Below are 17,239 nucleotides of genomic sequence, written 5' to 3' on the forward strand. Positions count from 1 at the left end.
AAGACCAAGCACTCCAGTTCTCCCATCTTGGTTCGCAGGCTCCTAGCATTAGCGTACAGGCACTTGTAAGCAGTGTCTCTCTTCAAGTGTCTTTGGCACTTGTGGTTAGGCCTGTGGTAATTTTGCTCTTCTGAATTTATATCCTGTGCCCCTGCTCTCACAATGCCTACTTCTAGGCCTACCCCTTTTAAAATTTCATCATTTCTTTGGTTTTTATCCCAGGGGGGAGGTTTATTCCGAACCGGACCTTTCTCAGCTCCTGTCGGGTTTCCCCCCTCAGTCAGTTTAAAAGCTGCTCTGCCACCTTTTTAATTTTAAGTGCCAGCAGCCCTGATCAAGAATGTTGCCAAGAATGTCATCCTATCTGTCACCATTTTGCCAGAGGAGAAGCAAGCTAGTTTAGAATCTTGCTAAATATTTAGGATATAGAGATGAGATGCTATTTCCTTTAAAGTCTAAGTTATCCCTGTCTGTAGTTCTGATTTTTTTAATTTAAAAAAATTCTCTCCTATATTTTTTCTGGAGAAAGCAAATCAAGCTAAGCGTCCTTCCTTTCAGGTTTCTGGAGAAACCAATGGGGTAACCAATGGGGTCTCAGTTTGCTACTCTGTGCAGCATTCAGAGAATCTCTGAAGTGGGCCACTGGATCACTGACCATACAATATAGTGTAAGCACTATGGAGCTGAGCCTGCATAGCTTTCCAGACCTAGCTTTGTAATTTTCATATACTGTACAGTATAGAAAAGATCCTCCGTGGCGCAGAGTGGTAAGCGGCGGTAATGCAGCCGAAGCTCTCCTCACAGCCAGAGTTCGATTCCAACGGAAGGAGGAAGTCGAATCTCCGGTAAAAGGGGTCGAGGTCCACTCAGCCTTCCATCCATCCGTGGTTGGTAAAATGTGTACCCGGCGTATGCTGGGGAGTAAAGAAAGGCCGGGGAAGGAACTGGCAATCCCACCCCATATATACAGTCTGCCTAGTAAATGTCGCAAGATGGCACCCTAAGGGTCGGAAACGACTTGCACTGTAAGTACAGGGACACCTTTACCTTTACAGTATAGAGGGTTTCTAGAGAGCCAGTGTGGTGTAGTGGTTAAGATGTTGGACTATGACCAGGGTTCAAATCCCCACATAGCCATGAAGCTCACTGGGTGACCTTGGGGCAGTCACTGCCTCTCAGCCTCATGAAAACCCTGTTCATAGGGTTGCTATAAGTCGGAATCAACTTAAGGCAGTGTATTTACATTTTTATGGAGGGTTTCTTATGCTGGCCATAAGGTGGCAGTGTTTCCCTACACACAATATTTGTTTCTGTCCAAACATCAACCGGTATTATTATTATTTATTAACTGAAGTCAGCTGGGGGTTGGAGGTTGGGCAGGATTGTGAATGTTAGCCCAATGCCTTCTGTGGGTGAATCTGGGCTTGCTGCTGCATTGTATATTAACATGGTTATCTAGTTACTTGCTGTGCAAATGATAGAGCCATGCATATAGGGAGAAGCACTATTGAGTTCCTGATCATCTCGTGTATGTGGTAGGATTGCATCTTGGCATTGATAACAGGTCACACAACAATCCAGGTCCACATCTGTAAGGTAAACATTGGATTCAGAACACTGCCAGGATAGAAGCAGCTTGGGAGAGAGAGTTTCTGAAAGATTTACTGGCATGGTAAGGGTCAAGCATTTCCTATCCTCCTGCCAATTTTTTTTTAATGGAAATTGTTCCCTCCCAAGTGAAGGGTGCTTTAGGAGTGTCACAGCTTAGTTACACAATTTACAGTTATATGCTATAATGTATATTTTGTCCCATAGTGAGCCTTGTATTTGTATGTTTTGCAACAGATTGCTTTCTGTGATGGTGGTTAAAAGATAAACATCCAGCAAGTGTGTACAGCTGGAGAATGTTGCTTTCTGGGGCTGTCCAACATGCCCTCTTGGACTGCCTGTAGCATCATTCCCACATCATCTCAGCAAAGTTCCATTACTGCTGTAATGAATTGCTGTGTCCAATTGCAATTGTTCCCATGTGAAGTATTAGGACTTCTGTGGAATACAGGGGGGAGCATTTTCTATACAGGTAGCAAAGTAATGATCTGAGTGTGGAGCCAAGACAACACCATCTACACACAAGATATCAGCAGACTTGGGGAAACCGCAGAGTTTTTAGTAAAAAAAAAAACCCTTAGGGGGAAAAAATGGGGGTGGGGGTGAGCTGAATAACAGCCCAAGAAGGAATGAGCATGGTCAGAGACCATAGAATGCTGACCTGAGTGCTGGGAGAGAGGGGGATAGAAAACTAGTGGAGGATGAAATGGAATGGAGCATCTTGGATTGAGTGCATGGTAGCTGGCTGGCATAGGAGCACCTCATACTGCAACATTTTGTTTGACTTATGGGGCAAGATTTTTGTTTGGCTGCCGCAGTTGGGGAACTGTGAATTGTACCATTATGTGCAAAATATAAAAGGTTTGACAACCTTTGCTTATTCTGGGGTTGTTAAATGTCTCTCACTTCAGGTGCATACATTCCTGTGAATTAAAGTTTCTGGTGCAACTAACATGCCTGTACTGTGTATTAATTTTGCAGCCATGTTGACTGCAAGGATTACCCTAAGATTAAGGGTGGAACCTCTGGACTAACTATCCTTTCCTTTTCCTGAAGTCAACCCCAAAGATTATATCTTATTTTAATAAATTTCTTATTATTTCTGACTTGCCATTTTAGAGATCGCCTTTCACCCAAAGGGTTTATGATGTTGTTTTACAACAAAGAACATTTTCCTGATAGGTAAATAACTATTATTAAAATGGTCTTATATACTTGATATGCAGGCCAGAGCGTAAAATCTTTTTGGTAAAACATTGTGACTGAGCTGTTTGGATAACTTTATTATGTGGTATTAGAAATGCTACAAATGCTTTAAAATACAGGGTGATATCAGATTTAAATCCATTAATTTTACTGGGTCTACACTGTGTATGATTTAGGCTGCAATCCAATGCATGTCTACTCAGAAGTAAGCTCCATTGGGTTCAATGGGACTTACTTCTAGGTAAGTGTGTATTGGATTGCAGCCTAAATTGAATATCACCCACACTTTTCTACAAACCTTGCTAAGAATTCCCTACATAAATCTCTTTGCTCTTCTACTATACTGAAAGGATGACTCTGGCAGAAGAGGCCGTAATTAATTTGCAGAATATTCTGATGGCAAAGTTGCTTGTATCCAATCTGATTCCATGCTGGGAGAAGGATCAGTGGTCATGCTTTTTGGCATCTCCTTTTGATGGATAAAATTCTACTTATTCATCCTGAGAATATGGACAAGTTACGTATAGATTTGAGTCTAACCATGTGCCTGTTTGATGTTGTCAATAAATCTTCATTAAAGGGTGTGAGATCATTTTGTGTGTGTGAGACACACACACACACACACATACACACACACACACAGAGAGAGAGAGAGAGAGAGAGAGAGAGAGAGAGAGAGATTTTAGTGTTAATCCTAGTTCACACCAAGCCTACTAAATCTGATCCAGCCTACCAAATCAAAATGTGTTGTGATGAACTATTGGACAATAGTCGAAAATATGCCAGATTTTAGTCCAACGCCATGATTGACCGTTTTAAAAAGACACAAGAGCAAGATAAATTGTTATTTTTTGTAAGTTACACCTCTCCTGAAGTACTGAGTGCTGCAGGGAGAAAATTAATTATATGGTGGAGTAAAGTGACAATCCCATATTCTTATGTCTGCTTTTCATTCTCCTCAGGAATGACTCCCATGTATGTGGTAGGACTGCATCTTGGCATTGAGAAGCTAATATAAAGTTCTACACAGAAACTAGGACGCTGAGTGTTAACTTTAAACACGAGAGCTACTAGATCTAGTTCATGACTGGAAGCTATAGCCTTTGAGCTGGAAATTCTGCCCCTTAATCTCAGATGTGAGAGTACAGGATACATCAAATCTGTTTTGCTGTGCAGTCCAAGAGGCACAAAGCAGACTCCCTTGAAATGTGAGGGTTCAACTCTTAGAGCATTCACAGCCATGCATGACCCGAGAGTTGTGTCCTGGCAACTATGGAATATTGCTAGATTCTGGAATCTCTCTTGAATCACTTATGGCAGGGATAGGGAACCTTGAGCCCTGAGGCCAAAAGTTGCCCTCCAGGTTTGACTATCTCCAGGTGATACCATGCATGACACACACCTCAACAACCCTGCTTCACACCTCAAATGCTTTTGCCTAGCTGGAACATGTCTTTGAACTATAATAATGCCTCTTTTTTGGATGCAAGTGTGTGTTTATAGAAACTATCGACTTTTGCATGGCTAGAAAGTAACTTACTGTACAAAGTAAGAATGACATCTGTTGCTCCACCTATTTTTTTCAGTTGGCCCCATCCCATAATTGGCACGTGGCCCCCTGAAGATTGCCCATGAGGGACTGTGGCCCTCAGGCTGAAAAGTGTTCTCCACCCGACCATATTGCTTCACTGGCACCCTTAAATAATTGCTGCTCCATGTGACCACTTAGATTACTTGTGATGTTGGGCCAGCTCTGGTGATGAGTGAAGGCTGCTTTCCATAGGCTCAAGAAACACATTCTGTTATTTCACTTCTCTGGACTAAGCCAAAGGGCTGAGATCAGGTTCTGGAGCTAAGTCCACTACTGATAGCATGACACTGGCATTAGAAGACAAGCAACAAATTGCAAGCAGGATTGGGTGGCTAAAAGTCAGCTAAAAGTCCGACTCCTTCATAAATGGCAAATGTATATTAACTAGTAATAACAAATTTACTGTAGTAAAATGGTAGCACAAGGCATTTCATCACCACCACGTGAATCCAGAGCTTGGAAAAGTTACTTTTTTAAATTACAACTCCCATCAGCCCCAGGGATTGGGCTCATGGGAGTTGTAGTTCAAAAAAGTAACTTTTCCAAGCTCTGGATTCACGTGGTGGTGATGAAATGCCTTGTGCTACCATTTTACTACAGTAACTGTGTTATTACTAGTTAATATACATTTGCCATTTATGAAGGAGTCGGAGTCGGACAGTAGAAAAATAGAGGAGTCGGAGTCAAAGGTCTGGTGTACCGACTCCACAGCCCTGGTGCTAACGTGCATGGCATATTTCTCCTCAGCTAGTGTGACCCAGAAAAGCTGGTGTGGAGGGTGAGGACCAACGTTTCTATAAGCCTATGTATGAATGGGTTATTTTATGTGTGCTTAAACATGGTAAGATGAGTACTCTATCATGAGGCCCAAACTACACAAGAGCACACCATTACAAAGGACTCAAAAGTAGGCTGAAGAACAGTTTGAGCTCATGATGGAATGCTCAGATAACTAAGCTGCCAAAAATATGCCTGAATTTAAGCTGCCGGCCTGGACTGAGTAGGAAAAAACACATACAAAAGTTAGTCTAAATTAGCCCTGATTCATGGCATTAGCCAAGTCACAGTGTAAATCTAAACCTAAGTTTTCAAAAGCACATACAAAACAAAGATTAAACACAAGATGTTTAATTATTCTTTAACAACAGTAAGGGACAGTATGTTTTACTGATTCACATTTACAAACCTGTTAGCAAAAAGAAAACAATATCCAGTGTAATTTTTAGCCTATTTTACAGCCCTTGAGGGGAAAGCATTAACAGAACAGCCCTTCTATGCTTCTGTTATACCTAAGTGCCAGGGGGAATTTTAATCATTACCCAACATGTAGTTGGCTGCAGTGTTTAAATCTGAGACATGAATGCAACCAGAGGGCATCCTGAAACAAATTTTTAAAAGGCTAGTGTTTTTTGGGGTGGGGGTGTATGACACCCTAAGTATTGGTCAATACTTCCCATTTTAAAAAAGAAACATTTGTGCAGCGTGTAGTCACCCAATTGTTTAGCCACACATAGTCAAACCACCCAGATCCATAGCATGCTGCATGGATATGAGCTCTGACTGAAACAGAGAAAAACACCGTATTCCAAGATTTTTAACAGAGGTAGGCCCAAGATACTCTGGTTCTGGCAAGTCTGAGAAGAGTCAACAGTAGGAGGTTTTTTACCTAATGTTTTAACACTCAGTCCTATGCATATTTACTTGGAAATAAGTTCCACTGAGTTTGATGGGACTCACTCCCAAATAAATGTTTATAGGATTCCAGTTCTAATAACCTGGAGCAAAGAGTAAAGTCCCATTTCAGATTTTCTCTAAGGAGCACTGGCCAAATTCTGATAAAAGAGCCTATTTGAATAGCACCCAGCTCCTCAGAAAATTCAGGTTGATTTACTTAATCAAATGCAGCTCAGTAGGAGAGAGTACAGAGCATTCTATGCATGTCACAGTGATTACCTGAATTCTGGGCTCAGCTCAGGCTCAAACAACATGTTTTGGACAGATGTGTGGGTATCATCCACATTCTCTCCCTAGCAACATAAGAGCTGAAAAGTCATGTGACATGTTATGATATTGGAGTTGCTGGAAAATGTAAAGTAGGGAAACATTAATGCAATGAATTGTATCCCTCCTCCTCTATCCTCCACGTTACTTGTGAGGTGTGCATGTCCACATAATATTTAGTTTGGGTCTCAGAGGATGGTCTTGTTTAGATAGAATAAATTAGCATCACAAATTTCTTGATAATTTAATTGAAAAGAAGCTAACTCTCAAAAAGTAGCTGGGAAAAGGCACACTATAAAAGGTGAACAGGGGCTTTGGCATTACCACACAAACTAAGCTAAAGGGTCTGACTTGACAACAGATCTGGCTCAAATAGTTTGATTCCATATAGTGAGAGAGAAAAATCTCCTAGTAAGAGTCACAGTGTCTGGAGGTCAAAGGATGATGTGCATTTCTCTATCCATTAAGATCGCATCAAGATCTATCTTAGAAGTACTAATTTGTCCTTAAGACTCATCACACTATTACTGGCACAGGAAATGTGAGACCCCTGTTTCTCAGAGCTGTGTCAGCAATATACGAAAAGAAAGGAGCAGCAATACTGAGGCAGCAGTCATCTTCCTCCCCCAATCAATCAGCATGGGCTCCCTGACAGGGGCAGCAGCAGCCACAAGACTTCAGCCTTGGTGAAAAAAGCCCAACATTTTGGGAAAGGGTGGGATGGAGTCCAGAGTACTATGCCATTAAATGGTACTTCTTGCTTAGCATACTTTCTCCTTTCCGTCTTAAGAGTACAACCTGTGTTTTTCAGACCAGAAGCACTGACTGCGGTCCAAACTAAATGTGATGTTGGAAATCCATGATTAGATCTCTCATTGTCTTTTTCTTTGGTTAAAATCAGTCACTGGTGGAGTGGGTGGGGTGGAGGATTTGGACTGTGGCACTGGAGAGGGGCTTAACCCTTCTCACTCTATTTGCCCAACTTAAATTCAACAGCCTTCCCTGAAGCTACTGTTAGTTAGAGATGGGGGGAAGAGACAGGTATTATACGGATCCTGGCCTTCCTTGCACACCCTTACTTCTCAGCTAACAGCAGCTTCAGAAGTGCAATTTAAATATGGAAAGTGCCAAGGAGTTGAAGGATCCGGATCCAAACCAAAACCAGCTGCCCTGCAGTTTCTTTTAACCAAAAGAAAAAGATGTCAAGAGATTTTATCATGGAGTTCTTATGTAATGTCTAGTTTGGCCTTGTACGCTTGAGTGGGAAGCAGAACACAGCAGGCAAATATTGAGCTCAATAAGAGCCTTCGAGCTGCTCCCAGCACTTTCACAACAGCTTGATACCTGATTTTAGTCTATGTCAGAGAAAGGCAGCAGGAGTCATAATTGACTGCTGTTTCCACGCAGGGGAAGTTCCATTCTGTGGAAACAACTGCAAGTTATTTACATTGCGGTGACTCAGCTTTAATAAAGAGGGACACAAGGATCATTACAGTCTGAGACATCTAACCCAAACCATAAAAAAGCACATTTGGGCCAAAAATAGCTTGAGATTTATCAGCCTCTTTCTAAGGTACCAAATGACAGGAGAGGAAAACGACAGGCAGTCTCCCAAACTCCAGTCCATGACTGTTCTTACTATGGGAAAATGTCGTTGTTAAGTAGCTCGACCTTGGCTTCCAACAATGCCTCCCCCTTGGTCCTGTTAATATGAACTGAGTAGTAAAAGTACCCCAGGCATGAGGAGCATCAACTTGGGTAAGAAGCCAGTGTCCATCCAGTGTTGCAAAACTGAATCTTTGGTAAGAGAGATGCCCTTTAAGGTAGAAAAGACACATCAAAGCAGTTGGAGAATGATGCAGCCAGCAATGTGAATGGCAGTGCTGGCTGCAGTAGGTTTGCTCAAGGACAGGATACGGGCTATAGCCAGAGACAGCAATCCTTTTCCTTCTGGGACTGAAGCATGATTGATGAAGTGCCCAATCTGCAATTGTCGGAGGCAAAATCAAAGTATCTGAGAGTAGGTTCCCAATAAATGATTCCAATTCTAACATGCCATGGATTCCCAGTATAGTGCAAAGCACTTGTGCTTTGCCTATGCAGGAGCTGTTGCCTCTAGCATCCCGGCTTCCTAGGAACCAGCTATTGCAGATTTGATTCCCTGATGCCTCAAAACTCTTTTGAGCACAACTGACTTCCATTATTTTAGGATTTCCTTGGAGTCATTAGCACTGTTGCAGGGGCTAGGAAACAGCTGACAAAGCAACTGAAACAATCCCAGGAAGCTGGAGCCTGGAGAGGGAAAGATCCAAGGATCAACAAAGGTAATATTGGCAAGAGTTCCTTGCTCCCTTCACACTGTCTTGCCTGAAGCTAACCCTTCACACCACTCCTTTGATAAAGCTGGTGTCCAAGTGCACAATTAGCATGCGTAGGAAAGACATTTCTTTACGGGTATTTTCAAAGATAACTCTGGGGTCATCAGATTGGCATCGCAGACAGTTCGGGGCCATAACCATGGCCAAGTTGTTTACGTCCATCTTGGTCTTGCCCACATTGGTTGGCTGAGCGAAAATCTGTGAAGTAAAGGAGGTACAATTCAAATAAGGTTCTATTTATATAATTCTGGGCATAGCCCCAAAGATTTAGTTGTACCACAAAGAGTCACCCACTCCCACTTGTGTTGTTAGGCTGTCAACTGTAAGAAAAAACTTCATATAGAAGACACAATGGTATTATTATGGCTGGTCCTCAGACCTATAACAAAGAGTGTCTCTGATATATGATTTAGAACAGCATGGGAGGTGGCATATCCCAAAATCAACTCCCTCCCTGTTCCAATGATGGAAGGCTCTGGGGGATTAAAGAGCCTTCTATCAGCAGAAGCACACCAACTGGATATAATCCAGACTATTTGCAATGCAGAGTGAAAGGACACGTCCCTAAGTAGAGCTACTATCTGGGTTCTCTCTGCTGCTTCAGAATGATATCTAGCCCCAGAAATTCAGTTATCTCCATACCTGCAAGAAGTGGATGAGGTAACATAAGACCAATTTGTTGAGCTCGGGCAGGAGTTCTACTACTGCTACAGCAGCATCAGGGTTCTCATAGTTGCTGATACACTCTTTGTAGAATTGCTGTGGGATGACAGGCTCTTCCAGCTCCCGGTACCACAGTTTGAGCAAAGAAGCTGCAAGGACAGGAAGAAAAAAACAGGCACTTTCATCAACCACCTATAGAATATCATAGGGCAGTGACCCGAAAATGGGCATTTTCTGCTGTTATCAGTGTACTGTGGAATGCCCTTCCCTCTGCCATACATGAAGCAGCTTCAGACATCTTGTGAAGACTTATCTTTTTGCCCAGGCTTTCCTTGACCCACAAGACTGGATCCTGTTTTATGTGTTTGAATCTTTTGAATTTTTGTTTTATTTCATTTTATATGCTTTCATGTGTCAGTATATTGCAGTTTTACTGGTTTTAGGTCATGTCTTTATTTTAATGTTTTAATGATATATTGTTTGTTTTTTAGACCATAGACTGATTAGAGATTTTTGAACTATTAAGTGGTACGTAAGTGCTTTAGAATAAACAAAGGCATACCAAAAAAGCTCTCTGGGTTTGAGAGTCTGTATGCTCTTTGACAGGACATAAAGAGACATGTAATGGTTACTGTTCTGGAGTGGATCTTCCCCTTCCCCCTAAACAACATTTATTTTTAAAACAACAACAAAATATTACTTCTCCTAAATACCAGAGAAAACACATGTTACTTGATAGTTAACAAAACAGAAACAGAACTTATAAAAATAAGGATACATAGCTCAAGTGGATACTCTGTTCATAGGGTTTCCATGGTAAGAGGTATTCAGAGATGGTTTACCATTGCCTTCCTCTGAGTTTGGATGCACTTTAGTCTGGTGTCTCAGCCTTGACCATTCCGTCTTGGGTGCCCCTGCTAGGAGTCTAGCCTCTTGGTCTAGACTCCTGATGGCATTGCTCTCATCTTCTTTGACACTCTCAAACCCCCTCACCACGTTAAGGTGTGCATCCTAGAGGATGCTATTGGAGGTCACTGTTTAATAGGGTCGCCATAAGTTGAAATCAACTTGAAGCCACATAACAACAACGAGCTCAAGTGGGGTGATAACTTGTGATAACTTAAAATCTGTCAATAGACCTTGCAGGTATGTCTAGGAAGAACACAGAGGGCCTGTGTGATGTTCCTATATTAATGTATATATGGTAAGTGTTGGTTGTTTAGAAGATACATGGTAAGTGGAGTGAAAGAGGAGGGGGAGTGAATGGGCAGTAGAATGCTAGATGATTGGCTGAGTGTTTAAAATGGCTGAACGTATAAAAGGAAGAGAGAGAGTGGAATCTGGGGGGAGAAGAGAAAGAGTGGGTTGTTTGGTGGGTTTGAGAGAGTGGTTTACCAGGAGAGAGTGGAGAAGGAGGGGGGTGGAGTTCGGATTAGTATTGAATAAAACCATATGCTTATGTGCCTTAAGAAGAAATCTTGTTAATCTTGTTAGCTTTGTTATCTTTAATAAATACTTAATTTGGTTTACCAAAGGCCTGATCCTTGGCTGGGGTTTCACAGACCAGAAGAGAGGGTAAGGTAATGACCAAGGCTGAAGGGAAACTGTAACAAATGGTGGCAGCGGTGAAGAGAATAACAATACTAGTATTCAGAGTCTCTGGGAATACTAGTATTAGGACATGACTGGTGGTTGCCTAGCAGGGGGATCTGTTGAGATCTGTGCTAGAGCGGGGAGAGAAACAATAAAAAAAGGACAGTCCGGACTGGTGGAGTCCCTGGTGGTGCCTAGTGACAGGCAGTAGCCACGCGCAGGTAGGAACCTGACAGGGAGAGCCAGGGAAGGGCCTCACAGCCTGCCCACTTGAAGGAGAATGACAGTCTATCTTCTCACAAAAGAAAACCAATGAAAAGATCACGTTATCCAGATTGTTTCATAATATGATGGAGGATGCTTCATGGCATCAGGGTTCTAGAGTGGATCCTTAACTGAACAAGGAAACAACACAACACTAGGACAGCTTATGCCCAGCTGAGTTCCTGGACTGGGATAGCCTGGCCTCAGTTGTTCATGCTCTGGTGATTTCCCATCTGGACTACTGTCATGCATTGTATGTGGGGCTGTTGTTGAAGACCATCCGGAGGCTGCAGCTATTGCAGAATGCGGCTGCTACGTTGGTAAGTGGGGCAGCCTGATGACAGCATGTGTCGCTGGTGTCAGTGAGCTACTGGGCCCAATTCAAGGTGTTAATACTAGCATGTAAAGCTCTAAATGGCTTGGGACGCGAGTATCTAAAAGAGCGCCTTCTTCAGTATCAACCATCTTGGACCCTGCTATCAGCAGGTGAGGCCTTGTTGGTGCCACCGCCACCAAGCACTGCCCTTTTCAGTAATTTGTTCAGATTAAGATATTTATTTATTTGTTTTATTTGTTTACAGAAAAGTCTCAAAGCGACTCCAGGAATAAAAGTAGAATATAAACTTCTATATATAGGGGGAGGATGAGTTAGGTCAAGGTCTAAAAGATATTATCTCCTGTTTTGAAGGTTTCTGAATACTGTAAGTATAAGTAATTTATAAGGTTTCTGAATACTATAATCTAGCACTAGGCTGAGATGCTTTTCTTCTCTCAGGCGTTTGTTAATTTTTCTTGCAGCAGATATATAGGTGGTTTTTTTTTGGTGGGGGGAGGTTATTCTGTGGTAGTCAGGCCTGTACTGGGGGGGATGGAGAGACTGTCTTTACGGTTTTATTGCCTTTTTAGTATTGTGTATTGGATTTTTTAAAAAATAAATTTATATTCTACTTTTATTCCTAAAGTTGCTTTGAGACTTTTCTGTAAACAAGTTAAATAAATAAATAAATAAATATCTTAATCTGAACAAGGCCTCTCTGAACGCATCTGTGTTTTCCATACCTGGTATATTGGGATCGCTAAGGTTCTTAGGAATCTTCCACTGATCAACCTGTAGTTTTAGTGCATTAACTTCATCAATGTCACCAGGAATTCTGAAAACAGACACAGAGATCCATCAATAAATGCCAACTGAACAGAGGAAGCAAATCACATGGATCCAGGAGCAAGAGTAACAGATGAGACTACAAACGTTAGTAGGAGCAGTGAGAGGCATGCACAGACTTATTCAATTAGAATGCCATGGTTGGTATCAAATAAGTAGGACATGTAACAAAATATTGCAGTGTAGAGAGCTTCTGCTCAAGATTCCAGCCAATCAGCCATTCAGTTTTCCAGGATACTCCATTACATCCCACCTCTGTGGTTTTCTTTTCTCTCCCTTCACTGTCAATCAGCATTTCATAGCCACTCAGCATGCTCAGTCTAACTATTGTTTTTTGGGTCTCCCCCTCCCCTTTTCCCCCCTTAAAGTTTTTTTTATTGGTACTTCTACAGGATCTATCTGTTCTGTTTAAAGACCAGCAACGTTTGGCTCTATCTCTCCTTGAACTCTTCCCATTACTGTCAGGCCCAGGATGTGACTCAGGAACCAGACCAACGGCTGTAGTTAATTCGTGTTTTATTAGGGTAATGTCCAAACAAAGACTGCGTTTTCTCATGAAGCAATACAGGGATACAGGTCCTGCGGCATTGGGAGAAAGTTGACAGAGCAAGGGACTTCTTCCCGCCTGTTCTTTAAGAAGGGGCCAAACGGGCGCGCAATCTTTCGCTCCTCCTTAACTGCCCCTCAGGTACTGCCCGCCTTCCCCCCCTTCTCTCCTGTCTTTTCAGCTGTCTGCGTGTGCGCGGTGAGGGGGGAAGCATCACCCCCTCCTCTTCTGAAGTTTCCGATTCCAGGATGGGGGATAGGGGAGGGGCTGATGGTAAACTGCCTCCCCACTTTTCGGCTGTGAGCAGCCCTCCCTCTTTCCCCTCTTGCTCTGAGCCTGAAAGGGGGGGAGGCGTGAGAATGTCCAGGGAGGGCTCAGGCTCCCCGTTGCTAAGCGACCTTATCACTGGCAGTTCCTCTGTTTCGTCTTCGCTCCAAACGGGGGAAGTTCCTCCCCCTTCCCTCTGCCATCCATCCGAATACTCTTCTCCCAACTCTCCGGGATCCAGCTCCCCGGGATTGGGACCCCAGCTCTGCCTTCCGACACCATCCCCCCTCCCAGGCTGTGCCCCCCTCCCCTTGTCTGGCTTGGGATGGTGGGGAAAAGGTTGATGGAAAAGTTTTACCAATTCTGGAGCATGCACATCAGCTGCATCTTCCCATGATCTGTCAGCCACCCCATAGCCTTTCCAGTCAATCAAGTACTGCAGCTTGTGGCGTCTGATCCTGGAATCTAAGATCTCCTCAACTTCAAACTCAAGCTGCTCATTTACCAGGAGTGGAGCTCCGGGAGGTTCCTCTGGCCGTAACTCACTGGGAGGGGCGGCTTTCGTTAAGAGGGATCGATGGAACACAGGATGTATTTTAAACGTGTCAGGCAGCTTCAGTCGGTACACCACGGGATTGATTTGAGTTTCTATTTCGAAAGGACCCACCCTCTTGTCTTGTAATTTTCTACATTTGCCCGGCATCTGGAGGAAGCGGGTGGACAGCCATACCTGGTCTCCCGGTTGAAGGGGGGGCCCTCCTTCCTGTGCAGGTCAGCAACTCGCTTGTACTCCGTTTTGGCTTCGTTTAACTGCTGTTTCAGTGTCTGTTGCGCCGCTTGCAATTCCTTAAGGAAGTTCTCAGCCGCCGGTACCAGCATTCCTTCTGAGCTGCTTGGAAAGACTTTAGGATGGAATCCATAATTAGCGAAGAACGGGGTTTGTTGAGTGCTGGAGTGCAGAGAATTGTTGTAGGCGAACTCTGCAAAATGCAAATATGATACCCAGTCAGTCTGTTGATAGGACACATAACTTCGTAAATATCTTTCCAAAACGGCGTTCAAGCGTTCCGTCTGCCCATCTGTCTGGGGGTGATGGGCGGAGGAGAGTTTTAATTCCGTCTGCAACTGTTTCCACATTGCTCTCCAAAATTTGGCTGTGAACTGAGTTCCTCGATCTGAGACTACGCTGTTTGGCAATCCATGCAGCCGGTAGACTTCTTTTATGAATAACTTGGCCGTTTCTTTAGCCTCTAAGGCCCCTGCACAAGGAAGAAAGTGTGCCATTTTGGTAAGTAGATCCACCACTACTAAGATGGCTGTCATTCCTTGGGACTTGGGTAGATCAGATATAAAATCCATGGAGAGGTCCTTCCAGGGTTCGTGTGGGACAGGCAACAGTTGTAACAGTCCTGCTGGTGTCCCTGTTTGTGTTTTTGTCCGCAGACAGACAGAGCAGGACTTTACATAACTCTCAATATCCCAACGCATTTTAGGCCACCAGAAGTCCTTGGCCACGTTCTGAATGGTCTTGTAAATCCCAAAGTGTCCCGCTGTGATGGAATCATGACACTGGCGTAGGATTCTGAGCCTTAATTCCCCTTCTGGCACATATCTGGCGGTTTTGAACCATAACAGTCCATTTCTCCAGTGAAAGGTTACTTCTGAGTCTTGACCTTGTCCCGTCTCCTGCTGATATTTTAGCATGTCTGCATCTTCTTCTTGTGCCTTTTTGAGTTCCTCTTCCCATGAAGGCTGGCATACTCCCAACGTTAATTTCTCTGGCGGGATTACGTACTGAGGCTGGTCCTCGGATTCACTTTCTTTGTATTGTGGCTGTCTGGATAAGGCATCCGCTCTCTGGTTTTTGGCTTGGGCATGGTAAGTAATCTGGAAGTTAAACCTAGTGAAGAACTGGGACCATCTTATCTGTCTCTGGTTCAGCTTTCTGGCTGTTTGGAGGCTTTCAAGATTCTTGTGGTCGGAGCGCACTTCAATTCGATGAGAGGTCCCCTCTAGGTATTGTCTCCAGTTTTCAAAAGAGTCCTTGATGGCCAGCAGCTCCTTCTCCCAAACTGTGTAGTTCTTCTCTGCAGGCTTTAACTTCCGAGAGAAGTACGCACAGGGGTGCAGCTCCTTCCCTTCTTGGTCTAATTGTAGCAGGACCCCCCCGATGGCAAAATCTGAAGCATCTGCTTCCACTACGAAAGGGCGGTTCGGATCAGCAAAGCGCAGAATGGGCTCAGTAGCAAACCTTCTCTTCAGCTCCTCAAAGGCCTCGCTGGCGTTCTCTGTCCATTGAAACTTCTTCTTCCCCCTTAAACAGTCAGTCAGAGGAGCTGTTAATTTGGAAAACCCTGGAATGAACTTTCTGTAATAATTGGCAAACCCCAAAAACCGTTGTACATCCTTTTTGGTGACAGGTTGGCCCCAGTCCAATATGCAGCTTACTTTCCCTGGGTCCATCTCCACGCCTTCCGCTGAGATTCGATATCCAAGGAAGTCTAGAGACTTGAGGTCAAATCCACATTTCTCTAATTTAGCATACAGGTGATTTTCTCTCAGTCTCTTCAACACCGTCTTCACATGCTGGTCGTGGTCTTCCTGGTTCTTTGAGAACACCAGGATATCATCTAAGTAACAGATTACATACGTGTCCAACAAGTCTCTAAACACGTCGTTCATGAATTTTTGAAAAATTCCTGGACTTCCACAAAGCCCGAACGGCATGACCAGGTATTCATACTGTCCGTAAGCGGTCAAGAATCCTGTTTTCCATTCATCTCCCTCCTTCATTCTGATCAGATTGTACGCTCCTCTCAAATCCAACTTCGTGAAGATTTTTGCAGAGCGCAGTCGGTCCAGCAACTCTGAGATCAGGGGCAGCGGGTAGCTGTTGGGGATGGTGATCTGGTTCAATGCGCGTTAGTCGTTACAGGGTCTGAGTTCCCCCCCTTCTTTTTCACAAACAATAGTGGCGCTCCAGCAGGGGATTGTGAGGGGCGTATGAATCCTCGCCTCAGGTTTTTATCCAGGAATTCCTTCAGGGCCTCCCTCTCATTCTCTGTGAGAGAGTAGATTCTCCCTGATGGGATGCTGGCTCCTGGCACTAGGTCAATCGCACAGTCGTAAGGGCGGTGGGAGGGTAAAGTCTCTGCCTCTTTTTCATCAAACACATCTTTGAATTCTTCATACTTTGGCGGCAGGGTCACTTGCTCGATCTCTTGCACTGCCCCCGCTAAGGTGTTCTTGATTCCTTCAGATTGACAGTTCTCCTGGAAATACTGTGAGGTGAACCACACCACCGCCTCCTTCCAACTTATTTTGGGTTCATGCTTTGCTAGCCAGGGCATTCCCAGAATCACCTCAAAGTTCGAGAGATCTGACACATATAGCGAAATGAACTCTTCGTGCCCAGGGATTTGAAGTTTCACTTCCTCCGTGGCTTGTGTCACCCCTCCTGACTTCAGGGGTCTCCCATCGATAGTCTCCACAGCTAGCGGAGAGTCCAGTTTCCACCGGGAAATTCCATGACGCTTGACTAACTTTGCATCAATAAAATTTGTGGAGGCTCCACTGTCAATTAAGGCAGTGGAATTAAACACCACTCCTCTGGAAGTTGTAATCCGAATAGGCAAGACCAACACCCCCTTTGAGGGAGGTTGGATCGTTGGGGGGCCTTTATACAACGCTGCCCCCAGTCCACCGGCCTGCACGTGGACTGGGTGTTCTAGTTTCCCGACGGCTCGGCTTTCCCCCCTTTCAGTCCACAGTCTCTGGCCACATGGCCCGGCTTTGAACAATAAAAGCATAAACGTTCCCGGCGTCGTCTTTCCTTTTCTTCTTCCGACAGTCTTGGCCTAGCCCCTCCCTGTCCCTCAGTTGCATTACCTGCCATCCCTGCAGTGGGAAGGGTCTTGTTGCGGGATGCCGAGGCTGAGTATCTCGGGACCTCCTGCTTC

The 17,239-nt window shown here is 44.2% G+C and overlaps 1 protein-coding gene across 5 annotated transcripts in view; it reads right to left on the bottom strand.

Annotated features, from left to right (window-relative positions):
- Positions 1 to 5,526: 5,526 nt before the first annotated feature.
- Positions 5,527 to 17,239, bottom strand: part of LOC133387275 (rho GTPase-activating protein 39-like) — a 122,365-nt gene continuing 110,652 nt past the window's right edge. For all 5 annotated transcript variants that reach the window (XM_061631738.1, XM_061631734.1, XM_061631736.1 and 2 more), the window contains exons 8-10: positions 12,364 to 12,455; positions 9,427 to 9,596; positions 5,527 to 8,982 (exon numbers count right to left, since the gene is read on the bottom strand). In XM_061631738.1, the coding sequence (XP_061487722.1) occupies positions 8,788 to 8,982; positions 9,427 to 9,596; positions 12,364 to 12,455 (457 nt within the window). In that variant the 3' untranslated portion in view covers positions 5,527 to 8,787. The remainder of the gene's footprint in view (positions 8,983 to 9,426; positions 9,597 to 12,363; positions 12,456 to 17,239) is intronic.

This window comes from Rhineura floridana, chromosome 6 (genome assembly GCF_030035675.1).
Source record: "Rhineura floridana isolate rRhiFlo1 chromosome 6, rRhiFlo1.hap2, whole genome shotgun sequence".
NCBI classification, from domain to species: domain Eukaryota; kingdom Metazoa; phylum Chordata; class Lepidosauria; order Squamata; family Rhineuridae; genus Rhineura; species Rhineura floridana.